Raw genomic sequence first — 26,883 nt, 5'->3', positions numbered from 1 at the left:
AATACAGAATGTCAAAAAGGAAGTTTAAGTTTTTGTCCACATATGTCGAACAAGGTTGGTTGAAGTGAATTTCGTTGAATTCCGTCAGGTCCCGGCAATCCTTGTAAGCCAAACTCTGCTTTCTGCCAGGTTCATAAATGAATTGTTGCATTCATTTTATTTCTTTTACGAAAGAGTTGGACATCTCGATATTGCTGATTTGTATTGGCACATAATGGCCCCACCTGGGTTAGCAATGCTCTACAAATATTAAAGTTGTAACTTTCTTCCATTTCCAGAAAATGGTTCTCCAGGCTGAAAGCTTCCTGGACAAAAACGCCCAAGCAAGGCTCCCCAGTCTTCCGGAATACATGCAGCAGCACGACTAACTGGCTGCTAGCACATCAGAGCTGAGAACTGACGCACAGGGAAACGAACAGGATATGCAGCACTTTTATTTTGTTTACCACTGAAAATATTTAACTACTTTGACACAATGCAGTACATATTTAACTCAATAAAATACAAATTTTACATACCTCTGACCCTTCCAAACTCGACCATTGCCACCTTGCAAGCTCTCGGAGAGCTCGGGCAGAAAACACAGTGTACAAAGCACAAGTGGTATCGATACAACCCACAAAAACGCCAAAAGTCTCCCCTCGACGACTGTATTACTATTGTTAGTATATCTGTGCACGGTAATCTACAACTTCCTGCACAAGAATGCTACACACAAGATGGAAACTTGTGTCATAAAGAGTTTATTTATTTATTTATTTATTTATTTAGTACATACTGTGGACCTTTCGAGGTCCAAGCAGGGTGGGCGGAAAACATAAATAATGCTACAAAAAACAATGGTTGCACATAAAACAAGAAAACAATGGTGGAAAAACTGCTGCACAGAAATACAAGATATACAAAATATACATACATCAAAATCTAGTAAATCACAAAGTTATAACAATGACCCATCGAAATATACAATGACAAAGATAACAGTGAAACTACAAAGCTGAACAAGCTGAAGTTGAACAACCTGTCCAGTATTCACAAACAAGTCTGTAATACTGCAGAAGAGAATTATTAATAAACATGATTGTTTTGTCACTTTTATGGAATCTGAAGTTACACAACGAGGGAGCAAAAGATGGAAGCCCCCTTTCATCTTTTGCTCCTTTGTTGTGTAACCATTAAAAACTTGCTTTAAAAACTTGAATACCATCTCTTGGCATGGTACCCAATAGAACTTTCTAACTATTTTTAGAAAATATTAAAAAGGAAGGAGAAATTTTGTTCATCACATACATGTAGAGGAAGCTAAAGCAAATAAAAGTTGATGGTTTAAAACTACATGGCTGAAGTTACACAAAATACAAAAAACACCACACCCGTAAATCACCTGAAGGCAGTTTCTCACAGATGAGTCAGTCAATGATTAAAAATAGATGTTGGTGTCCTGTTTAGTCGTTTAAGTATGGATGATCCAAGCAGTCCTTTGCAGAAAGCCGCCTGACCGGGTCACACTCCAGCATTTTTTGCAAGTCATGTACGGGTGGTTATCATTTGAGCCCGTTCTCGTTTCGCCCTTCTCACTTGTCCCTTCTCAAAACAACCCTTCTCAAAAAGATCTTCTCTCTTGGACCTGGCGCAATTGGTCCTTTCCCGTTTCGTCCTTCGCATTTCAACCCTTCTCATTTGAGTCCGTTCTCGTTTCGACCTTCTCACTTGGCCCTTCTCGAAACAAACATTATCAAAAAGATCTTCTCGCTTTGACCCGTTGCATTTTGCCCTTTCCCGTTTCGTCTTTCGCATTCCAACCCTCCTCATTTGGGCCCGTTCTCGTTTCGCCCTTCTCACCTGGCCCTTTTTAAAACAGCCATTCTCAAAAATATCTCGATTTGACCCGTCGCACTTAACTCTTTCCATACCAAATTCTTTTTTTTTTCTTGGGGGGGGGGGGGGGGGGTAATATATATAAATACATTGATATATTTTGTGCGTGCGTGTGTGTGTGTGCCACGCTACAGGCATACTCTCTCTGCTAAGGATTTTAGCGGTGCGTCGAGATCGTCGGGAAAAGTTACTAGCTGACAAGAAAACAGACCAACTCTTTATCGCAGCCAGATCATATTCCGAAATGTCACGTTTTTTGGGGTTTCTCGACTTGGGACAATGCCACCACTTCTATAATGCAGTGGTTCTCAAATGGGGGTCTGCGAAGCCATCCTAGGGGTCCGCGAAGCCCTGTCTCATCAGTCAAGCACGACAATATTAGATGTCCGCCTTCTTCACGTTGAGAAAAATACATTCCAATTTTTGGGTGAGTACTCTCGTGTGTGTGTCGATTAGATAAGTCTACTTTGCACTAGTAATTAGTTATATTCATTAATTAAATCATTATCATGAAAGCCTATACCTTTCTATTCCCCTCACCCCAAACGGGGTCATCCCTTATCTCCGCCGGTCTACAAGGGGTCCGCGGAACATCAATGGTTCAGATCCACTGCTATTATGTATGCTATTGCTGTTCAAACGAAGTTTTAAAATTGAATGTTCATCGCTTTTTTTTTTTTTTTTTTTTTTTAGAGGAAAGGAAGCAGGCGTCATTGTACGATTCTCAGTGCGTACCTCTACAGATAACATATATCTGATGATATGTTGGGGGCCCAAGCAAGGTAAGGCTCATCAATAAAGCCGCGAAGGCATAACAACGTTAGAAGCATGCCGAACTAATGCCATTCGGTCGTAGCGCGAACGGGCAAAATGAGAATGGGTCCAGTTGCGAAAACCACAATTTGGATCTTATGAGAAGGTTCAAACAAGGCGGACCAAATGAGAATCGGACGAAATGCACACGGTAAAAATGCGAATGGGACGTTTTCAGATAACGGGCAAAATGAGAATGGGCCCAGTTGCGAAAAACAGGATTCGGATCTTATGAGAAGGTTCAAACAAGAAGCACCAAATGAGAATGGGACGAAATACGCAAGGTTCAAATGCGAATGGGACGTTTTGAGATACACCCGTCATGTACAGCCTGATTAATTCTCGCTTGCAATCAGCCAGCTGGTCCTCTCACATTCAAACTTTGAATCCACAGAGCACAACAATCTTTAAAGGGGGGTGCAAAGCTTTTAAGATTAAAAGAATTGGCGTCTCATCATTTTTACGTTGTTTATCGTGTCCCGGAGGATAGAGAAAACAACTCCTTCACTAAAAAAAAGTTTCGATTCCGCTGCATAATCGCAAAGCGAAAGTCGAGCTTTTTTCCCCACCTGCAGCCGCAAGTGGCAGCCAAAAAAAAAAAACTGCTGCGAGAAGCTTACGTGACCTCGCCCGACTCTAAGCTGCAGCATAACGCCCGCTCATGCCAGCAGAAAGAGGGAGAGGAAGCGTCCTCCGAGAGAGCACACGGGAACCTACACGGCACCCCGAATTACAAAACTATAGTCGGTTACAAGTCAAGAAGGTAGGAGAAGCTCCTCCCACAAGCGTAATGCGCCCGTTTCAAATCTCTCCGCAGTCGAAAGAAGAGTTCACTGGAAACGCTCCTTGTTCCGCTTCAATGGATTCCCACTTGTCTGCGATCCCACTTTTTTAAGAAAGCGACCTTTGTATTCATCGGAGAGGGAACCGAGCCCCTGAAAGCAGCCTTTGTATCCATCGGGGGGGAAGCTAATCCCCGAAAGTCGTATTTGTTTCCGTCGGTGGGGGAGAACTCTAATCTCCCTCTCGTGGCCTCCACAATCATATCGACGACGGAGCCATAGAGCGCGCGGCCGCAGGAAAAAGGAGAGGAGGAGCGCGCCGAACGGTGACCAATATGGTAGCGCAGAGCAGAAAGGGCAGACCTAGACAGCGAGCGCTTGGGTCATGAGCGGCCGCTCCCCGAACCACGCTTGTTTTTGTCTTCGTCACCGTCGTTTTCGTACTCCGGGAGAAACGGGCGTGGCGATTCGAAAGGGCGCAGGGAGAAACGGGAAAGGGTGGACGTTGAGTTTCTCCTCTCCGCGATAGCGACAAGAAAAGAGAGAGAAAAAAAAAGATTGTTTCTGCGTTCGGCCGCTCGCTCTTTTGTGGCGCTAGCGGGCAAGGTTCTCTCCGCTCCCGTTCCTCCGCCCCTCCTTTCCCATTTACGGCGGCCGTTTTTTCTCGCGACGCGCCAGGCTTTCTCCGTATAGAGGAGGCTATGCCACAATGCTAAGTAAAAGTCGAAAGATAAAGCAAATATGTACAGAAAGGCAAGACCCTCCTCGCGCGTTGGCCGCGACGTCACGGAAACGGTGGGACGCTATTGGATGCGGAGGTGGCGGAGGGATATCTGATTCCCTTTGAGGGGCATTTGCCGCTACCTTCTTAACCTGTAACTGACTATAGGAGTACGACCAGGGCCCGTTTTCTCGAACGCGAACCGTGGTTCAAAGTTAACTATTGTCTCTAGAAGAGGGAATTCTAGGTCACGTGACTGGGAGAGCAGGGGCGCCGAGGGAGGAGCAGTACCTATAAACAAAATGGCCGCGACGTCGCTTAATTAGGGCTAATAGTTTTTCTTGGTTCTGCTGAACATTCATTTCGATCCGGCTGTTATATTAATGACGCACCATCAACCTTTTAGCACGTCAAGCAAAGCGGTAGTTCAGAGGGACTACTAAACTAACCAACGACAGCATTCCGCGAACGCATCACTCTTCAGCAGTCCGGGATCCAAGACATATGACGGTACATAAGCCTTGCAAGTGTTTTTATGGTGAGTAAAAAAAATGTTTTGCGAACGAGTGCTGGTATATATTTATACTAACGCGTTTCATGTGCTACACTATGCACGCCAACTCGTGAGCAGCGATTACTTTGCGAAGAAAGGGGGTTATTTTCGATAAAGTCTTCGTTCCGGGTGAACAGCTGGGACATTAGAGAATTTTGGTAGATCGTTCCCATGACTCCGATAACGATATCCCGATACTCCACCACCGCCTCCCTTGCGCATGCATAGTATCGTTATCGGGGCTATCGGAGGTATCGGAACGATCTACTAAAACTCTCTATTGTACTGTTTTCTTTTTGTTCGCAGTGCGCCGACAGTGTGCCGACAGCATCAAGGTTACAGATCCCCGGTGGCAAGCAATTTAACGGCGACGAGAAGCTTAGCTCGTCGTCACCGGTGGATCAATGGGGCATAAGGAAAAGGGGGCAAACAGTTGAGATCAGCAGGAATCGCAGAAACGTGCGTCGCAAGGAACAAAACGAGACTACAACACCGGCGTTGCCAGACTGGAAGGGACTCGAGAAAGTTATGCGTTGTTTATGGCGAAACATATTGAAGGAAATGTTTCTTATATTTTCGAATATTCGTTGGCAAACTCTAGCATAGAAGCTAAAATTTCTTCGTACCATCTAAAGCAAATAAATTGATCTTCAAGTACAACATTACTATATTTTGATTTAAAATATCATACTAGATCGATAACACCCAGCGGAAAAAGAGGATTAACAAAACGACTGTCTTGTTTCACCGATAGATGGCGCATCTTACTGTTCAGTCAAAAATAATTATTGTTGCTCTCTATCCAGCCGTTTATTACAGTACCTAGGTACTTTTTCCTTCCTAGGCACCGTGGTTTACCAAAATGGGTTTACCATCGCTTCGAGAAAACCGGCCCAGGGGGCCTATGTTCGACAAATGTTTCGTTTCTCCTAAAAAGAAACGGAAGTGACGCAAGGGACGATATCGCGTCTGATTGGCTAGAGGCTCAAATGACGAAAGAGGGAACTTTCGTCATTTGAGCCTCTAGCCAATCAGACGCGATATCGTCCCTTGCGTCACTTCCGTTTCTCTTTAGGAGAAACGAAACATTTGTCGAACATAGCCCCGCAGGTGTGACCCTGAAGACTTGAAGGTAAACGTTCGGCAGCCCTCTGCCTGGTTAGGAGTAGACATGAAGCGAAAAATAGGGACTAACCAAAAATTTAATAAACATTTACCCGACGTTTCGGGACCAGCTCGGTCCCTTGTTCACGGGTGAGTGACGAAAAGAAAAGAACACGCGTCGGCTAAATGCACATACGGATGTAGGGGGCTTTGCTCACGTCATGCAGTCCCGAGACGTAGCTGCTGGGCAGAGAACCCGAAGAACGATTCACGTTCCCCTTTGTGTGCTGGATAAACCAGGACTCAACAAAGAGCCGCTTTCGCCAATTCCTCTCCAAGGCCAGCACGGTGCTTCCCTCGAAGTCGACAGTGTGGCCGGCTTCTTCTGCGTGCTCCGCGAGGGCGCTCGCCTCCACATCCTTCTTCCGGACATCATATTTGTGTCGCGTAAGCCTCTCTGCTAAGTTCTAGCTTTCGCCAAAGTATGAGGCCGGGCAATCCTTGCATGGTATGCGGTAGACCAAGCCTTGGGCCCTTTCTTTGGGAGGCCGATCCTTCGGGAGGGGGAGGCGATGACCGATTGTCGACACGGGCTTATGACTCACCGCAATCCCGTAGCGACCGAGGACGCGGGAGAGGGTCTCGCTGGTGCGGCTAATGTAGGGGACACAGACGCGATCGGAAGGGGGACTGCTGCGCCCTAGGGGTGGATGCCTTGACTTCTCGAGTATCCGAAGAATAAACCGTTTAGGGTAGCCGTTCTTGCGGAGATCCGACGTAACGGCCTTGATTTCCTCCAGGAGGCTTTTTTGTGGAGCAGGTGGCGAAGGCGCGCCTGAAGAGTGCAGGGGCCATCGACGCTTTATGACATCGGGGGTGGTGGGAATCAAACCCCAAGTATCTGCCAGTATGGGTTGGCTTCCTGTAAACAGAGAAGCTTAGCCCACTGCCGCTCCTGGTTACCAGTACATCCAGAAAGGGAAGAGGCCTTTGTCTTCGCGTGCTTTAGAAGACGATCCACCTCGCTGGTTTTAACAACGCAGAAACAGTCGTCCACGTAACGCAGGAACGTTCTGGGTTTAGGCTCGAAATAGGGAGCCTTCATGTGCGCTTTGCTAGGGTGATGCCATCCTTTGTAATACCACTCGCCGACAAACCAGCAGCCATTTTGTTCCTCGGCGATAATCCGTTGGGGCTTATAACCCCCCCGGAAACAAGCACCTTATCTCAGAAGTTCGGAGCAGCGTTGTGGAACCCACGGAGGGGGGATTAGCATTTTCCCCCTCGGATGGGATTACCGATGGACACAAAGGCCACTTTCCGGCGCGCGGGGAAACAATGAGAGAAACAAAATGGCGGTGGAAGAGGGTGTGGGAAAGGGAAACAGGCAGTTGGCATCACTATATGCGAAGCGCACATGAAGGCACTCTAGCTCGAAAGTGTCGAGAGCCTGGCGTTGGATGGCCTCCATGGGAGGTTTGCCATTGTCACAGATATGGCTGCCCCCATGGCTGTGCCGCTGGTTTGCTTGTAGTACTTCCCGTTAAATAAGAAGTATGTGCTGTTCAGGCAGAGCTCTAGTAGTCGGCAGATCTCGTCAACCGATAGGCACGTTCTCTCCGGGAGTTTTTCGTCTGCCGAGAGAGCACTTCTAGCAACAGATACCGCCAATGGCACCGGGATGCTGGTGAGCAAAGACACCACGTCAAAAAAGACGAGGCTCTCGTTGTCACGTAGCTCTAAGTCGGAAACAAGCTCTATGAAGTTACCAGAGTTTTGCACGTACGTTGGAGTCTTTCCGGTGAGAGGTGAGAGGAGCCTGTAGAAGTAGTTGGAGACGGCACGCAAAGGTGACGCTGTGAAGTCCACAATAGGTCGAAGTGGTACACTGGCCTTGTGTATCTTGGGGAGACCGTGCAGCGCCGGGATGAATCCGTTCCTGCAGAAGAGCCTCATGTAAAGGCTGCGGAAGTCAGGGTATTTCTGGAAAATGATTGCCAGTGTTTTGTTGAGCGTTTCTGGAGACTGGGAGTGACTTGAAGGGTGGCAGAAATGCCAATAATTATCTTCTTTTTTTTTTTTTACACGAACATGCCGGCAAAATCGTTTTTTTTTTTTTTTTTTGTTTTTTACTTCAGAAGTGCCAGAGGGCGACTTTCACAAATTTTTGACCACAGTCCTGAAATCGTTGCACCCCCCTTTAAACTTGGCATCCTAATATTCTGCTGCTGTAAGAAGCCTAGTTTGCCACTCCACAGCACCTTGAACACTGTTTCACTAAAAGGGGTAAACAGCACTCAAAGAACGGCGTATAGGGCTAAATTATGTGTTGTCTACCATAATGACAGTGAACCACTAGAGGATTTGGTTTTGAAGTGCACGGGGCTTTGCCCTGCACTCCCTGAGGGGGTAACGAATTGGGCCGGGGCCTTGTGTTTTGCTGGCGAGGATGGAGAGATGGAAGAGAAAAGGATTATAGTCACGAAGAGGCGATTAGAAGATTGGTGGAAATTATTTAGGAAAAATCGAATGATGCACAGCGAACTAGCCCAGCGGGGGGACAGGCGAGACAGGAAAATTGGGACTTTCTCCCTGCGTGTGTTTTACCCAACGTCTCACCACGGTCCCCTAATGGGCCTGGTGTCGGGGTAACGCACACTAGGTTCGATAAGAGGATCGCCCCAAGGTCATCCTGGTGATATCCTACACTCACCGGTGATAGTAGGGGGTAGATAATTGGCTTGGAAGGGTAGGAGGAATTGTATATTTGTCTTTTTAGACTCGGGCTAGGTGGTGCAAGCTACCGCCCGTTACAAAGGGTACAGCTATTAACATCCATCCATTCACCCATTCATCCATCTATAATGAAGACAAAGATTAAACAACTAAACAGGACTACTGCTGTACTGTTTAATTCCTGTTTTGTTTGGTCTCTTATTGTCTGTCTTTGTCTCTGCACGCTGTTTACCCCTTTTTTAGTGACTGTGAACCAACTCACCTACACTGCCACCTTGACTCAGTTTCACTTCAAGTACTATATTAGTGGAGCCATGGCTGCATCCACTCTCAGCAGAGATGAATTCCAAGGTGTGGATTGTATAAAAGGTGAAGACAAGGCAGTCTTGAGCAAGCACACAAGCACGCTCGTGAGATGAGACGGAAAGCGGCTCGGTGAAAGGAACAACATTGGTGGTCCTGGCAGCCGAGCAATGCCACGAACGGACGTCTGAAGGCCCATGGGAGCAGCAAGCAAGCTGGCTGCGGACCCGCCACCCATACCGAGCCCTTTCTCCGAGCATCTACGCACCCGCCATCCCTTGCCACTGCTGTGTCATCGCATGCGGGCGTGAGAACTTGCGAGCGAGACCTCCGTCATCCAACTTCACTGTTTCCTCCATTTTGTAAATACAATTTTTTCTCTCGCAAACACTGTTCCGGATCCCGAGTCCTTTTTCCTCATCACAGTCGTAGACTTGGCTCGGTGGAAACTTGAAGGTGGTGTGAAATATAGGAAGTTGTAGCCTAACGCTGGTATTTTTTTTTTTTTTTTATTGTTTTCAAGCTCATTAACAAAGTAATTACATTGCTGTATGAGACAGACTCCTCTTTGACAGTGAAGACTAGAATTATTTCTGGAAATCGCGCACTTAGAAAAACTCAAAATACTGGAAGAGGCCAAATGTTGTTGCACACGCCTTCCTCCTCCGCGCAACTACAATGGAGGAGGGACAAACGGATAAGAGCGTGGTGCAAGAGTCATTTGATGCCGGGGTTGAACTGCCAGCTTGTTTTTGAAAATAATCTCCAGAAGTCCGCTTCATTTTTTGTGTTTAGAAAACTATGCAGCCCTCTTCAGTTCCATAGAGGAAGACCACATGTCAAATATTATGATCTAATTCCGTCTGTATATTTAATAAACTTTCAAATGAGCCAAGTCGCCGAAATCTGCTAACTCTGCAGAAGTTTAGTAAGTTGGGCGAGTTGGTATGATGACATGATGAACAGAACAGCGCACACAAAGACAAGGACAGAGAAAAGGAACACGCAGGACACACAAGCGCTTGTGTGTCCTGCATGTTCCTTTTCTCTGTCCTTGTCTTTGTGTGCGCTGTTCTGTTCATCTGCTAACTCTAGCGTGCGGCGTGAGGCGCAATCAAACAGCGCAGTCAATGCCACGGAGTTGGAGCAGCCAACATTGAGCCACTACGTCAGTCATGTCTACGTCATTCTCACCTCGTTTATTTTTACTTCTCAGAGCGAAATTAAACGATGACGTCACGAGTGTCTCCTCCCGGTTTTGGCCCAACAGCGTCCACGTGATCACCGAAACACGCATGTGCTAGTTTGGGCTGCCCTGCGCGCTTCTCGGAGCTGAGAGCAGTCTGTTCTGTCTGACTGCTGCCCTAGTTTGAGGAAGTTTTGTTTACGATACGAGCGCAGGCTGCACCTCCGATGCCTAGCTGCGATGAATGTCGAAACATTCGTAGGCTCACGATGTTGTGTTGCTGCCTGCTCGAATTACCAGTTGACCAAACCGGGAGTTGTCTTTCACAAGTTTCCACACGATGTTGTAGCAAACTACATTGGCGAATATTGCGGAGCAGACGACACTTGCGTTTTGCTCTACGTTTGCCCGCCGTCACCTTTCAGACTGTGACGACCCCCGCAGGGGAGGCACAGACGCGCTGTGGTTGGTCCATGCTGAGGTGAAGAGACACAAGGCGAAAACTATCTTTGTTTAGCGTTTAATAATAATAGGAGTCGGTGCTGGTGCTGCCTGCAGCTCACCGGCCGTCGTGGCGTTCTGAAGGGGTGGTGTTCCGGGCTGTCCATCACTGTGGTGGTGCCTGGGCGAGTTGGCTCCGAGGTTCACAGGGTTCAATGGCAGGAGCACTGGCGCTGGTAGGTGGCCTTGTGATTGAGGCGATCCGGGCCTCTCAGGGGTCGGAGGGTTCCGGGGGTTGGGGCACTGACTCCAGTGGGTGGCCTTGCCGTTGTGTCGTTGGTCGAGCTCACTGTGTTTTGGGGCTTGGAGCGCTGACGCTAGCGAGTGGCTTTCCGGTTGAGGTGATCCGGGCTTCTCAGGGTTCGAGGGCCCGAAACGCTGATTGTTCCCCATGTCCGGATTCTCCGCTCCCCCTCTCCTCCTTCATCCTCCCCTTCCCCCTCTCGACCGGGTCATCACTGTTTACACAACACCTGTTTACACCGTCCGAAGCGGCCTGCCCGCGTCACGTGTCCTGTACCTTGCCAACACGACCGGCACAAGACCACGTGGTTCGACGTGACGTGGACATGACTGACGACACGAGACCAATGTTGCCAGACACAACCTAAGTTTTGGTTTCGGTATCTGCTGATGCTTCAACCAAGATTACAGAAATAATATTCCACATTTCGCGAACCCGAAGGCGTAGCGCTGTTGAGTAGTGCTTTGAGAAATGGAATCACAAGCAAGTATAATTTTTTTTGGAATTGAGCGGAGTTGTCCTTCAAGGGAATAAAAAGCGAGACCAGGCCAAATGAAAGAGGCAACTGCTTTTTTTATTACTGGGCAAAGAGCATAGGTGCCAACCTCCTGGGCTATGGGACACCGGTGAAAGACTCACCTCAAGCAGGTCGATGCTATCATCCACATTCTTCAGCAGACTGCGCAGGATGTTCTCTTAACAGTTGGGGAAGGAGGACTTGTAATCTGGCAGCTTGGCCACACCTGGCCACATGTCCTCGGTCGGAGTGCCCAGCCTCCTAAGGGAGGGCACAAACAGTTACATCATCCCTGACCTGCGCTAGCACCCATTAGCCCATTAAAGACAACTAAACTAAAGCTGGATTCTGAGAACAGGGGTGGAACTCATAAAATGTACTTGGGAGCAGCCACGGGAGCAGCTGAAACAGCTGTTTTGGAGCAGCTTGGGAGCAGCTAAAACCTGGAGCAGGCTAGGAGCAGCTCAGATAAGTTTTCACTGCACTTCAGCTTGTGTCTTAGACAAGCACGGGAGCAATTTCAATTGTGCTTAGCAGCACAGATGAACATGAGTGTTTAGGGACCTAGGTAGATGGGATAACAGTGTAACAGATGCGAAAACTTGAAACTTTGTGAGCCTTAATGAGAATCAAAAGGCAAGTACCATATGTTTATGCAGACAGTATCCTTGATATTTTCTGAGTAACTTACAGCTGCCCAAAATGCAAAAAAAAAAAAAAAAAGCACTGCATATCGCACAATCCACACATGCTCAACATAGTAATTATTAGGGGTGTCGCGAACCGGCCGCGGTTCGAGTTCGACCAGGTTCGACTTTTTCGAACTTTTAGTGGAAAGTTCGTCGAACCTTGTATTGAGGTTCGACTCGTGTGCGCATGCGCGACAGGCTGGCCAGTTGGCTTCGGATTGGATGGTAATGGCTAAGAGATGAATTAAGTGCAGCGCTGATCGGCTATTTCAGTCAATACAGTACTAAAATTTAAGTTATTAACTTCTTCAATGAATAGAATTAGTTTCTTTTAATTGCAGTTGTTCACACAATAAAATAACCCTTCGCATAAAAAAAGAAATTCTCCAAACCTAGACATGCTTGTATCAAGGTCTGGCCACACTGTCCACAAAGTCGAACCGGTCGAACCTGGTGAGAAGTTCGAAGGTTCGTCGAACCGGTTCGACCCAGTCGAACCCCGAAAGTTCGACCAAAAAATCTGGTTCGACAAAAGTTCGCGACACCCCTAGTAATTATATGCGCGAACCACATGACGTGCGCAAGCAACGGACGTGCAGTTGCGTGGAGGAACAGGGTAACAAATTTCGAGTTTATCTTATTGTGCAACTCAATATTGAAACAGCAGACTACGATTAACGGAGTTATCATCATGTCGTATTACACCTGAGACTGCGGTGGAAGAAATCGGAAGAACTTTCCGATTTCTTCCACCGCAGTCTCAGGTGTAATACGACATGATTAGCTACCACCAGCTCGCCTGCACTCTCACCGTCTTTTCACTAGGAGTTATCATATTCGAAGCGGTAAGCAGGAGCAAGGTTAAAGTAGCCCCGAGCAGATCTACCGCTCGCATGAGAGCTGCTGGCCGGTAAGGTTTCAGTTCTATCAAATCACGATTTATCTTGCGGGAATGCGGTTTCAACCTCTAACGATGGAGTACTAAAAGGAATCTTTTACTCATTCGTTTTCAACTGGCTGACGTCCAGATCCCGGTTGCAGAGCCTCAGGCGATCTGACGCTGAACGACTCGACCTCACCTCTGCCGATCTGCTAAACCACTGATGGTTGAAGAATAAGAATCCAGTCGCAGGTGCTGTACCGCTAAAAATCCGACCCCACATTTTTTCACACGCTTCCGATTTGAGATACACAGGGAGAATAAACACAACAAATACGGATTGCAAGGCCGACCGAGCTAAACGCGCTCATTCTTGCCAATCGAGTCAATAGAAACCGAAACGAAGACAAAATACAATTTTCTTGGCGCGTGTTTTGCGAGTTGGTGCATAATGGCGTGAGGTATTGGCTGTGGCGCAGTTTCCGCAACATGGCGCAGACAAATTCGTCTGGCGCAAAATGGCGCAAATGGCGCAGCCGTTCCACCTCTGAGAGAACAAGATAAGCCTTCTCTCTTACATTACATAGTGCCCGAATAAATCCTTCAATCGGGCATTATGCCCGACCGAATGGACATAGCCCATTCTTCACTAGTAAAATATTCTGCTTCCGCCTGTTTCAGTAGAGGCCTCCTCCACAGCGTTCAACAGGCAGTACACACACACACGACTTTGCAACAATGAAAAGCAGTCGAGGACGGAACGAGGACAGAAAAAGCTGAAAACCGATTCCTTCTATGCAAAAACTACTAAAGCGTTAAAAGAGAACAAAAATGCCGACGCCCAGTTATATGAACTACAACAGCGAAATAATGTCACCTGAAGATGCGGAAGAGCTGGTCAATCTCCGAGTCGCCGTGGAAGTGCGGCCTCTTGTTGATAATCTCGACGAAGATGCACCCAATGCTCCAAATGTCAATGGGGGTGGATAGCGGGGCGAGCTGAGCAGGACCTCTGGGGCCCGGTACCAGAGCGTGACAATCTTGTGGGTATACACCCGGATCGGAATGCCGAAGGCCCTGGCCAGCCCAAAGTCGGCCAGCTTAATGTTACCCTTCTGGTCGATGAGAAAGTTCTGCGGCTTCAGATCTCGGTGGAGCACCCGCCGCCGATGGCAGAACAGGATCCCTTTCAGGATCTGCTTCAGGTGGCTCTGCAGTAAAGCGCCGTTCACACTCTTGTGACCAAGTAAGACAGAGAGACCAGAGCGGTTTTTAAGCGTTTTGTGACTTCCGGATGCAATGCAGCGGAGCTGGTCCTAAGAGATCGCAAGAGGCTTAAAAATCTCTAGGTCTTACTCGGTCGCAAGAGAGATTAGATAACAGGGTGGGGCACAACGCAATATTTTGTTCAAAGGGGCCGTGATACTGAACTGAAACGTTTCTCACTTTACGCAAGATTATTGGCACCAGTGGAACCAATGCATGCTCGCACACCATGCCGCCGACCGAGAAGTGTTTTTGCCACGGTGTAATCTCAGGGATAAAAAAACTTTGTTTCATTCTCTATGGCGAAATGCAACGATGCGGTCATTGGGATCGTGGCATTGCAGTTTATATGGATTTCTTTCTGTTCCCCACTATCGAACAAAACACCGGAGCTAACAGTTCAATCTCTAATAGATATGCAGGCAAATGAATATTACCCCTGAGCTCGAATCCGAGTGGAGAGACCAACCCAGGAGGATAGCAGTAACGGTCCCAGACATTGGTTCTAGAGGGGCCGAATTACACATATCGGTTCTGAGGAAAGTGGGGGGGGGGGGGGGGGGGGGGGCACTAATCCAGCAGGAGAGATCATGAGGGACAGTCACGGCAGACGGCGCCCAGGAGATTATGCCCGCCATCGCCGTCGCGCTTAGTGACAACGGAGAGCTCCGGAAGATTGTGTAGGCAGTGAACTCCTAATCTAACCAGGGGCGGATTTAGAGGGGGGGGGGGGGGAGGGTCCGGATGTCCTGACCCCCCTCTTGATTTTTGCATGTGTAAAATTTAGGGCGTGAAACGAGGGAGAGGGGGAGGGGGTTCCTATAGATATGGTACGCTGACCAACACCTGACCCCCCCCCCCCCCCCCCTTCTTTCTTAGGAAATTCCTGCATCCGCCCCTGAATCTAACTGTCACCTTTTTGAACGAGCGGCCAAAGCGACGGCACCTGCGGCACAACCACTGCCTCTCGCGGTTACTGGTGGTTGCTTAGTTGCTTGAGAAATAGGAAAAGCTTTCAAAAAGCGGCTTCCTTTCAAAATTGTGTGACTTTACTGACGTCACAAACAACAATGACTATGCCCCGTTTCTCCTTACGATAGACCGCAGAGAACCCTACGAGTTATCAGAGCCAATCCAATGCCGCGTAAGCGTCACGTTACCTTTGGGGCGAACGCAGCGAACCACAAGGCGCGTGGTCACGTGATAGGTTTACATGTGCTGGATTAGCTGCTACGGCTTGCAGCGTCCGTTGCGGTCCATCGTATGCTGAAACGGAGTATTAGATATAAGAACGTAAAACTGACCAGATAAGAAAATAAGAGGGTGTGTCTTGCGCCCCTATGTAACGGTCATAGGCAGGTGAAAGATTTTTGGTTTTGCAAGCACTGAATATAGGGGAAAAAAAAAAAAGAAAGCTCACTGATTTGTAAACGCCTTTGAACATATGTATGGCAGGTTGGCGCTTTCACAGGCAGCGTCCGACTATGATAGGTGGCGCAAGCTACCGCCCGATATAAAGGGACCAGGCAATATTCATCCATCCATCCAGCAAAAGGCTGCGGACGTCATTGACGGACGGGGCATCGTGAATTTTTGTAGACGATGGCTTTACGTACCTTGGGGATAAACTTTGCTCGTCTTCTGCAAACTTGTTCACCCAACAGGTAAGTTAACGCTGCGTACTTTGTACGCCCTTATGTATCTCAAAACAACCATCATTTTAGAGTTTCCTAAACCTAAAAAGGACGCGCGACTTACCGAGGTTTGAGGCTGAAGGTTAACCACATTACCCCAGTGTTTTCAAAACTCTACGCTTTCCAAACCTACAAGCCCTCACATTCTTTTCAGAGAAACATCGCAGAGTAATACAGAGTGTGTCTATGTTTAATACTGAGAGTTTGTTTTCCGTACTGGTGTGCACATAGACATCATACCTTAACATATCAGCTTTTCAAAATCCTTATACCTGTTCTTTTTTTTTTTACTTTCCTTTTACGCGAAGCTTGCAAGGTACAGCAGTCACGAGGTGTCTAGCATCGGTGCAGACTCCCAAAGACGTCGGTGGCAATCCGGAAGATGCAGAGATCGTACTCGCCGATCCCGTGGAACTGCAGAAGAAAAAAGAGGTCACCGAAGCGTTGATTACTGTGGACACCCCAGTAAGTCCTTTTGCGTGAAGGTCTGTTTCGTGCTGTTGGACGATTCGGGGTGTTATACGTAAAGTCACCGCACAACGGTATGGTTTTTTTACGCTTACTTTAAGGTGGAGAGTGATGTGTGTTGAGGAGAGTTTAGAGGACAACAGTTATTATGTGCCTGAACTACCTCTAGATACACGACAGAGAATTATACTGGGTCTCACCTGATTGGTCACTGCACGCCCGGCGTCTAACTTGTGGGAGCAGTAAGAAGTGAGAGGAACTTGGCGATATATAATAGAGCGACACGCGGGCTTGACGTCACGGAGCTGCTGCGGCGCTGCAATCGCGCCGGAGCTGGGTGGTGTGGGCAAAAGGGCGCATGTTTTGCATGGGCGTCATACCATTTCATCATGCCGCAAAGCTATGTAGCCGTTAATTGCACCGAAATGTGCAGCAAAAGTAGCGGGGTGAGTTTCCACAAGTTCCTGGCTGACTCTGAAAGGCGCAAAAGGTGGATAATATCCGTGGATCGAAAATAATGGTTGCCTCGCGCGGACAACCGTTTGTGCGGCAAGCACTTTCTTGAAAACAAGTGTGGCTTCCTTTTCAATCTTTGTCCCGAGGCTTGCTTATGTGCAGGAAAACCGTCGTCTGATTGAGATTACCGGGATTTTGTTCCCACGGTGTTCGAGCACAAAGCACCGGCCAAGCGCTCGTCGCAGGCTCACTACACGTGTGCTACCAAGCGGAACGAGATCGGCGACAGAACGGCAATGTTGTAGGCGTTACCGAAAAAAAGTAACGAGATGCATTACTCGTTACTTGCAAATAAAAGGAAGGCGTTACCGACCTACGTTGCCTTGACTCGAAAACGCTGTGTGTATGTAATTAATTAATAAATACACCTCAGCAGACCCTAAATCTGCTGATCCCGCCTGCACTGCGGAAACCGGCTCGAAGTAATCGTAAGCCTTGAGAGATTTGTACGCCTCCACCTTGTGAGCCGTCAACTGGCTTGGCGAAAAAACTAAATAAACGACGATGTGAGCCGTCAACGTCGGTGGCAGCAACTTCGCGTCAAAATTGCGGTCTTGTATACGGCGTACGGATCATAGATGGCAACGCCGTTCACGCACAGTTTGCCTCGATACCGCTGTCGTTCGGGCTTGGGCAACGAGCTCAAATAGTCAGACATAATGTACGACATACGTTGGCTGAAAATACGACGTACAAATAAAGCCAGAAGCGTCTCTATAACATCAACAACGAGCGCACACCATAGAACGCAATGGCAAAAACATGGAGAGCTTGGCCGCTTTTGCCCACATAGCTGCTGCGCATGCGCGGCCTTTCGGCCGTGTTGGTAAACAGAGCCGCGCTGCGTGTCGGTCTATGGGCACAAGTTTCTTGGTTCATACTGAGGAAATTTAGTAAAATGGGCTCAAAACAAGAAAGAGTACTATTGGATATGAATAAAACGTGAACAGTGGAGTGCGTGGCCTTCGGTGCTGCGCTACCTATGGGCAACTAGAAATTGACAAAACTATGGGTGGAAGAGGCTGCAAGATTAAGTGCCCACTCAAACGTGCTCATCCTCATAACCCCTCTTTCCACTTTGCAGTTTTATCAGTTCCTGGTTGCCTCCAGGTAGCGCACCATGTATTGAAAGCCATGCGCTCTGCCGTTCACATTTTATTCGTTCCCGACAGTACATTTCCTAGCCAGTGGTCCCAAAACCTAACGACTTAGGCAAGGCTTCGAGTCAAGCTTCCATCGAGATTTAGCTTCCTATGCCTTCCACGCACTGCGGTGTTATTGAAAAGAAAACAAGTCGTGTCATAGAGGCCATGGAGAGATTGTCGTGACGTTGGTCATAGAAGTGACAGCGCAGCAGACAAGTAAGCATTGTGGCATTCAAACCTTTGGCTTCCATTGGCTGTCGGGCAGGCTATGGCTAGATGAACATTCATTGTACGTTCGCTATCCGTGTCACTGTGATCTGACATAATCGTAACATCACCAAGTAGAAATTCAGCGATCCAAACAAGGCTGTAGTCGACACACTACACCGTAAAATACTGATCGTCTGCCCGTCCCACAATAAGCGCCCACCCCTCAATTTCGTAACGTCTGGAAAATGCGTAAAGGACATATCTTCACATACTATTGACCAAAGGAATGCCCATCCCCCAGTTTTACACAATGATCCCCAAAGTCTGAGTGGGCGCTTGCTGGGGATATTAGGGTAGTCACCGACAGTATGAGCACGGCGGGGAGGGCTCTCAGTTGTCCTGCCTTCAGCGCAAGCTTCCCTACCTCCAGTAAAGGCTCGTTCATGCACTTGAGACTGCTTACCACCTCTTGTGATCTCTTACGACGAGAGAATACACTTGCACCACCTATCGGGCATCTGTGAAACAGATTCCGTATATTTCTCCTTTTTTTGTTTTTTTGCGTGCATCATTTTTTTTTATTTTTAGCAGGAAAAAAAATCTTTTTACAATGTTTTATAAGCTACCGTTTTTCATAGACAGTATGCACACTAGATCTCGTGAATACTGCAAACCCGTTGCTCTAGTGAAATGCAGTTCAAGCGCCAGTCCATAGACGGCGCCAGTGTCTTCTCGTTGTCGGAGCCGTGTATAGAGAGAGTTTGGTCAATGGGAGGAGCGGGCAGAGCTAGGGCGTGCACCAGACACAGATAGAGGGCTTGGCATGCTCTCTTTGCCAACCAGAAGGCGAAAAGAATCCCCTAGCGGTGGTAGCGAGAAACAGTTTTAATAAGAGCACAAGTGTTAAATGTAGTAACTCTTCATGGTTGAAAATGTGGTGCACATGATGTTTCGATCATGATCGTGCAAAAAGATGTAAGAAACGAATGTGCCGCTCGAACTCTGTCTTACTCGGACAGTGTGTGACCGCTCGGTTGGCAGATTCCCGGCCTTTGGTGCCTGGCATACGGATTATGTCGATAGTTCCGGTAGTCTCGCTCTTCCACCATAATTTTGAATGACCGTGACTGAAACATCACGCGCACCATATTTTCAGTCACCGAGAGTTATTAAGGGAACACGCCGTCCACTCTCAGATGGACATTGCACCGCTGACCGGCGTTCCGGAGGAGCACATCAAAACCCGCCGGGTTCGGATCTTCGTGCCGGCCCGCAACGCAATGCAGTCCGGCACCAACAACACCCACGCCTGGAGGATGGAGTTTGACAACCGCGAACGCTGGGAGAACCCCCTGATGGGCTGGTGCTCGTCGTGAGTGCCCCAGATTTTTTTCAAAGCGATAGCAGAGCTTTTTAATACGCTGCTGGTCAGGAAGCTTCAGCCAGAGCTTTGTATGAGATCGAGAATTTACGTCGAGTGCTCCACTGTCCTTAAAGGCCGACAAGCAGCCAGGAAGGAGGAACCTCTCCCTCGATTCCATTTGAGAATAGAGAGAGATACCCTGCTTCCTTTATCCTTTCTGCGGGGAATAGCTCAGGGCAACACCACCAGGTGTCCAGACCGGAGTGCTCCTCCCGTGACATCACCGCTGGAGGCGATCGAGTTGGGCCGAAGGCCTCGGAATAGCGCTGATGTGAAGGCATCTCGCGTAAATACACTGTCGTAAAAACAAGCTTTTGCCGGTATAAACAAGCTTTATTATCTTGAAAGCAGTTTAGAAATAACAGACAGTCTAGGAGACAAATTTTGTTGCACAAAAAGCGATCGGGTGCCACGGAATAGTGCTGACGTTGAAGCATCCCGAGTGGATTCACATTCATAGCTACGAGCTTTTAGTAACACAGTCACGTTTTATTATCTAGAATGACAGCCATATGCTACAATAAGGCTAGAAAAATCATTAGGGCATAGGAAAGTGGAGGCGCAGTGGGAGAGCAATACATGTACAACGATGCCTTGGGAAAGATGGTGTAAGTATTGTTCGGAAAGATGGATGCTTCAGAAACAAGACTTCTCGTAAAATGGTATGACACCGAATAATCCGACATGGCAAAGCAGTTAATAGCAACAATGTAATGCAGGGGTGTCAAACACGTGGCCCGCCTGCAACTGGCTGCTAGCCCCTGTTCCCATGTCTCGAGCATTAGAAATGGCATGCATCGTAATGATCCACTCGAAGCGCAGCTCTGCTCTTATAATGTAATTGCATAATTCATATGTTTTCATTTACCTTCTGTTTTGTTAAAAGTTTTGCTTCCCAGCTTTTTGTAGACCGCAAGCACGAGCTCTTTGCTCGAAGACGCACTTTGGCTGTACGGACTCTTGCTCCGCAGGAGCAACTGCCAGGGATGAAGCTATGAACTCGGGGATCCTCGCTTTCAGAAAATATCACCGTTAATCTACTAGTATTTCCTCAGACTGCTGCTATAAAAATAGCAAAGCAAACACTGTCATATGAAGAGATTTTTGTTTTTGTTTTTTGTGTAGACACGTGGAAGTTGATTAAATCCCGAGTGAATTGGGAAACGGGAATGATGGGTGCTTTCTTCTTTTATTAAAAAATGCCAGCACGTTGGTGGTGTATTGCCACTTTAGTTTCTGCCTTTACATCAGTAGTATTCTAAACAATGTAAAGCTAAAGTTGTCACAGGCAAAACTGCAAGCTTACAAAAAATAGAAAGCAAAAAGTGTCTTCTTTATAAAATCTCTTGACTCCCCCCCGCCATAGGTTGGCCTTCGACGTTTCAAAGTGTGGGCTTTCTGGCCCCCACTCTCAAATGAGCTTGAGACCCCTGATGTAATGCGTACAAAACCAAATGCTCATGGAAAGTATTGCCTACAAAAGCCATAGCGTGTTGTTGAGAAATCATCATAGAAGTTACTTTATTGGAGGGAATAAAAACGATGACGAATGAAAGCAGAAAAACATTCCCTTTGAAGGAGTTACCTACATCAGTCTTCTATGTTTATTATTTTAATTAATCAAAGTCGATTCAATTAGTCAAGTTTGTTGTGGCTTTACCACCTAGTGACATATAAATACTTATTATGTTTATCACTTATTGCCCAACAACATATTTTATTTAGTTAAATGGCTATCTTACACCACAGCACAAACATCAACAGGAGAACAAAAAAACCCTTCCCGAGCTAGTAGCTCCGTCGAAAGACCGAGGCCTTTTTAAAGACAGAGGTACGGACACCTGATTCTAACCCAAATCCTACGCTCATGTAGCATCCCATACGACAAGCAGAAGGCATAAAAAGCTCTTACCTCTTATACCCTTGTTACACGGGCACACTTACATGCAGTTATGCTAAGCCACAGTTAGCACACAATACTTGCGGACAACATTCTGCAGCTATGCAGTCAAAGCTATCGGCGAACGTGCGCTTGAGCATCTTGAGCACCCATCAAAGGTGTGCATGTATGCTCTTCACTTCTGAAATAGCTGTCCGAGGGTAAAGTGCGGTAACTGTGGTGCCGTGTAGCAGCAGTTAAAGCTGAGTTAGCCGCGGTTAATTAAGGGTGCCAGTATAACAGGGGTATTACAGGCATCCGTGCAGTCAAGCTACCACCATAAGTAGATTTGTGTACTACCACCTCAGACAATGACCGATTGATGCCTCTCGACATAGTTTGATTGAAGTCTCGAGCCACAGCCAAAACGAAACATAGAAGCCGTAACATAAAACAAAAACAGACGAACATGCACATGACATTAACGAAGAAGCAAGCCACAAACGCTCCATAATGGAAAGCACTCTTGAAAGCCACTGGCACGTTACATAACCGGTGATGTCGTCGTGGTGCTTAGGCTCGCCAGTGACTTTTATGCATATCCTCTTCTTCTGCAGCATCTCGGACTTCTTTGTAGGTGCTCGAATCTCACAAACGTATGAAAGGACACCCAAAAGTGAACGATTGAACACCCGGAGTCGAGGCCCATGCCCATGGTGGCGACGCGACGACAGTCGGCCTCCGGGTCGTAAGGCGGCAGTTTCGTTTCTTTTGTTGCGCATAATATACAATTTTGCAGTCCCAGCCTCAGAAATAAACGTGTTTTTATTATAAAAATGCTAACTTATACAAACGGGTGAATTTAATATTATATTTAGCAACAGTTTGAGTACAGCCCTACAGCTAATACGACGTTCAAATAGTCAACTGTCCAGAAACAGAGCAAAAAAGGGGAGAATATCAAGGAGAAGCCTACCTTCCAGGATTGCTACCTCCTTCTGACGCCTTCCCTCTCGGCAGGCACGTAGCCAGGATTTTGTTTCGGGGGGGAGGGAGGGGGGGGTATAAGAATCTTGCCACCCATGACAAAATGCTGTATGAAGGGAAGGGGAGAGGGGAGGTCCCAGCAAAATGAAAGATTTCGAGGGGGGCCCAGGCCCCATGGGCCTCCCCCCTGGCTACGTGCCTGCCTCTCGGTGGTGTTGCTCAGAGACTTGCTGATGTAGGGGGGAATGGAGAGAAGGAAACTGGGAATTGGTTTTCTGCCGTGCAGAATCGCCTTCTGCCCGGCAGAAGGCGATTCTGTAGGTTGGCCTTTAAAAAGGCATTTTCCTTTGGCCACTCCACTTTGAGTAAGCCAATTCAAATTCACCATTACAAGTAGTTTTAAAAAATAATTTCTTGTATTCGGAAGTTTTGTTATGCCTGTAGTTGATCACTGTGTGCAAGCACCAGTCATTCATTATTGATCTCTGACAACTCGCACAAATAAACATTTTTTTGTTTGTTTTCAAACAAAACAATGCTTTTGCAAGCGAGAAAGAGCTAGGCAATCAAGCGTACAGGTTTGCAGTGCCTCTACTTGACAGCACCGCTCGTGCCGTCGAAGTTTTACGGTTATAGGGATATTGAAAAGTCATCTTGAAGAAAGAACAAACAACAAAAACAATATTAATTTGGAGGTTGAGGAGCTTATGGAAGTTTGAGCAGTTTGTTGAGTCTACGGAGCCGAAGATGCTGACATTAACGAGAGACGCAGTCAGTGCGACGACGTGTCACCGCGACCTACGGGTGGCTCATTCGGAGGGGGTTTAAAATTCTGGCGCACTTCCTAGTTACCAGGCTCAAGCAGTGCTGGCTGGATTGGTGACTCCTAGCCTCCTTGTTGACGCCAGCGCAACACGTGGTAGCATACCAAGCTCTCCCGTGACATTACGGAGAAGATTCGTGACCAGTAGCGCATTGAAGGACTCTGGCAACGTGGAGCGCTAGTTCGTCTGCTACTTGCACAGGGGTTGCAATGATGTCGGAACGCCGACCTCTTATTGACTAAATTGAAAAAAATAGTGGGTAGACCTCAAGGCATCTAGCACTAAGGTCTACCCACTATCCTTTCGATCATAGCCAGTCAGAGCTCGACGTCCTTCTGATGTCACTGCAGTTCCTGCGCAAGAAGCAGACAACTTGCTCTCCGCATAGCTTGTGTATACGGTGACCCTGGATGCACCTTGCTTGCTCGTGTTGGTGTCCGTTGCACCGCAACAAGGTCATGGGAGAGGGTCAACGACGGAGCAAAGTACCTATTAAACTATCTTACGGTGTCTCTTTTTCTGGACAGGGGAGACCCGCTGTCCAACATGAACGTCAACTTCAGCTCTAAGGAGGCCGCCATGTCATTCTGCGAGAAGAACGGTAAAGTGTTGCAAGTTTAAGGCGTCTGTATCGTCTTCTACGTCCCTCTCTCGTTTTTGTAATTTAGACACCGACATGCTCAAATGTCCGCATTCCACGTTTCCGGCTCCTCCACGAAAACCCTGGACGTTGAGACAGAGAAGTTCCAGTTCGAAATTACGCCTCCACCCGGCTGATTTTGATTGTCAAGCGGTCAGCCTCGATGAGCAGATGTGGAGCAAACGCTCTCAGTGCCACCATAATCCGAGCCAGTTTGCTCTAGTCCCAACTGCTAATGCCTCTTGGTCTGTTTGGCAGCAGTCTCTCATTAAATGTGATCTTTCTGTCAGAGCTAATGTTACTAGACCAACTCGGTTATGGAACCCCCTCAGAGGAGTTGCTCCCCTCTCCCCCTCAAGTCACCACCCGTCGTTTGAAATGCCTTCTAGTGGCTGTGTTTCATAACTGTGTATTCCATAGAGCAGTGGTTCTCAAATGGGGGTCCGCAAAGGCATTCTAGGAATCCGGTGGTCCGCAAAGCCCGGCCTCATCAGTCAAGCCTGGCTATAAAAGTTATTTTTTTTTTTTACATTAAGAAGAAACGTTTTATTTCCGGGAGAGTTTTTTCGTGTGTATGTCAACGAGAGAAGCATAGCCCTTCGTTATATCTATTTATTAAATCATTATCTTAACTCAGCTATACCTTTCCTTTCCCGTCACCACAAACAGGGCCCTCCATCATCTCCGCCGATCCACACGGGGTCCGCAAAACATCAATGGTTAAAAACCACTGCCATAGAGTATGGTGAAGTGCCATCTAGCTGCTGTGCTTCGAAACATCTGCGTTCCACAGAGCATGCAATAGTTACCACAGCAGGCGTCTCCAAAATGGTGGTGCTTCGAACGAGGGGAGGTGGACCTTGGATGGAGAAGGGGGAAACAACTCGTGGAAGATGCATCTATGGATAGTTCCGTAACCGAGTTGATATAGCAACGTTGGTCAGAGCTATGCGCAAACGGTATCCGGCAGTAGCTTGCGCCACCTAGCTGACGACATTAAAGCCGTCCTACTTTTTTTTTTTCCTAAATTATTTCTTCCATTAAACTGCCCGTGATCGTCGACATTGTGTGTAGCGCAGGATCGGACGTATAGGGTTCATTCACCCAAAGTCTGGCTGTAAACTGAGCTGCAAAAGTCAACGTCTGCACATTGCAAGCTCAAATTTTCATCACAGATGTATTTTAGTTGTGGGCTTTGAGACTTGAAGGACATTTAAAGGAGCTGTGCAACGATATTCGATTGGAATGTTTTTCGCTCTACACGAGCTTACTGGCACACCTGGGACTCAAGGATACTCACACGCAACGCCATTGGCCAAGAAACTCCTTTATTGCGGTGTAATTTCAAGGACAAAAGCGATCATTTTCATTCAATCTCTCCTTTGCGAAATTTGATGACGTAACTCGGGGATCGCAGTACACCCAAGTGACGATATTTGAATGCGGTTCATAGATTGGACGCGAGCATTGCGTGGATACTCGACTTGGGCTCGTGACAATTGCTAGCTCGAGAAGCATTCCGGTAGTGACCCGTGTCCAATCGCTGCAACGACGACAACAGCCGAGCCATAACAATGTCTGGAACTCAGCGCGTGCCCTGTGCTTTGCCAACCCCAGCGCGTGGCTATGATCAACACTGGCGGCATATAATCGGCTCCAGATCGCGTGGCCGTTTGTTCTGGCTGCGAGTTGAGGGGGTGAACTTTGCTCGTTTTTCTTAAATTTTTTTCTGGGACTTCTATTGCGTGGGGTGAAAGACGAACGCGTGTTTCATAGGTCATTAACGTCAGGGATCCGTTTTAAGCGGTATTTGGGCACAGTACAAAAATTGTTGCACAGCTCCTTTAATGGTGCAGACAATAGAGCTTGGCCGACAGTTGTGTTGGGAAGTCCCATCAAGAGGTGGCGCCACTGGTCACTGAAAGCGGATGACGCAGGTAGGCGAGGTGTCTGCCACAAGGCTCGTGCAATCTTGTCTGCCTTTGCCTCTCTCAGTTTGGATGTTGATCTCACCGGACAAGATTGATTTCGGACAGAATGTGTAAGGCACAAAGATTGTCTTTGATTTGATCGACCACCACGGTCACAACATTTTCAATCTGAAACATGTTGTGCCAGCTCTCAACAGGAGCGCTAAACCCGACTCTCATTATCTTCCGGTCGCTGGACACGACCTGCCGCTTTCGACGGAATATTTTTGTAGCACATCATGAAATCAGTAGTGATCCCTTGTGATCACAGAAACGCTCTACCCGAGCGCTCCGGGTCTGCCAGATGAAAGGGTTATGGGCATGTATTGGCAATTTGTAACCTCATTTCCGATTTCGACTTGGTAAAGGGGCACCAAAGTGGTTTTAAGAGAAACCGCAAAATACCGCACAAGCGCCCACTGTTACCACTTCCCAAACGTGGGAATTCTGCAAATCATACGTTAAGCGCCCGATTTGTCTGGACGAGCGCCCGCGTCTAGATTAACCCAGTTTTCAGTGGAAATGGGCTGGGCGCTCCCCCCGGTATTTTACGGTAATCTTTTTCTTAAGGCTTTCTAGGATACTTAGGGCACATAGAGTTTGTGTCGTAAAAAGGCTTTCTGAAAAAAACACTAGTGCCCCAAGCTCTCTGTGGTCTCTCTAGGAATGGCCGGCACGGAGCCACCACCCTAAAAGTTTACCTGGTTCCAGGTTGGGACTACTTTGTGGACGAGCCAGCTCCGCGGAGGTCGCCGCGGAAGAATTACGGCGACAACTTTTCGTGGAACAAGAGGACGAGGGTGTCCACCAAATAGAGTCCTTGCTTTGGAACACATCGGCGTGATCAGTTGCGAGATCCACTCGAGGTTGATTGGCTTCAAAGTGTGCTGTCGCCTCATTAGGAGGAGGCAATAAAACGATTCTAGCGCTTGGTTGAAAAGCGTCAGTGCACCT

At 47.6% G+C, this 26,883-nt stretch overlaps 1 protein-coding gene and 1 pseudogene across 1 annotated transcript; one reads left to right on the top strand and one right to left on the bottom strand.

The window, feature by feature from the left end:
• Positions 1-1,445: 1,445 nt before the first annotated feature.
• On the bottom strand, positions 1,446-14,673 carry LOC115308686 (annotated as a pseudogene).
• Positions 14,674-15,709: 1,036 nt separating this feature from the next.
• Positions 15,710-26,861, top strand: LOC8041857 (NADH dehydrogenase [ubiquinone] iron-sulfur protein 4, mitochondrial). Its single transcript, XM_002415032.5, has 5 exons — positions 15,710-15,837; positions 16,176-16,332; positions 19,403-19,578; positions 23,847-23,920; positions 26,641-26,861. Exons 1-5 carry the CDS (start codon positions 15,776-15,778, stop codon positions 26,742-26,744), a joined length of 573 nt encoding a protein of 190 aa, XP_002415077.3. The 5' UTR covers positions 15,710-15,775; the 3' UTR covers positions 26,745-26,861.
• The last annotated feature ends 22 nt before the right edge of the window (positions 26,862-26,883 follow it).

Source organism: Ixodes scapularis, unplaced genomic scaffold (genome assembly GCF_016920785.2).
Source record: "Ixodes scapularis isolate PalLabHiFi unplaced genomic scaffold, ASM1692078v2 PGA_scaffold11__112_contigs__length_91849675, whole genome shotgun sequence".
NCBI classification, from domain to species: Eukaryota; Metazoa; Arthropoda; class Arachnida; order Ixodida; family Ixodidae; genus Ixodes; species Ixodes scapularis.
This window is presented reverse-complemented; position numbering and strand designations above follow the sequence as displayed.

Excerpts from the sequence above, each read along its gene's own strand:
- LOC8041857 (XM_002415032.5), top strand. The coding sequence starts at position 15,776 with ATGGCTTTACGTACCTTGGGGATAAACTTTGCTCGTCTTCTGCAAACT. Across the intron at positions 15,838-16,175 it reads CAAACTTGTTCACCCAACAG|CTTGCAAGGTACAGCAGTCA; the intron begins GTAAGTTAACGC and ends TTTTACGCGAAG. Across the intron at positions 19,579-23,846 it reads CTGATGGGCTGGTGCTCGTC|GGGAGACCCGCTGTCCAACA; the intron begins GTGAGTGCCCCA and ends TTTTCTGGACAG.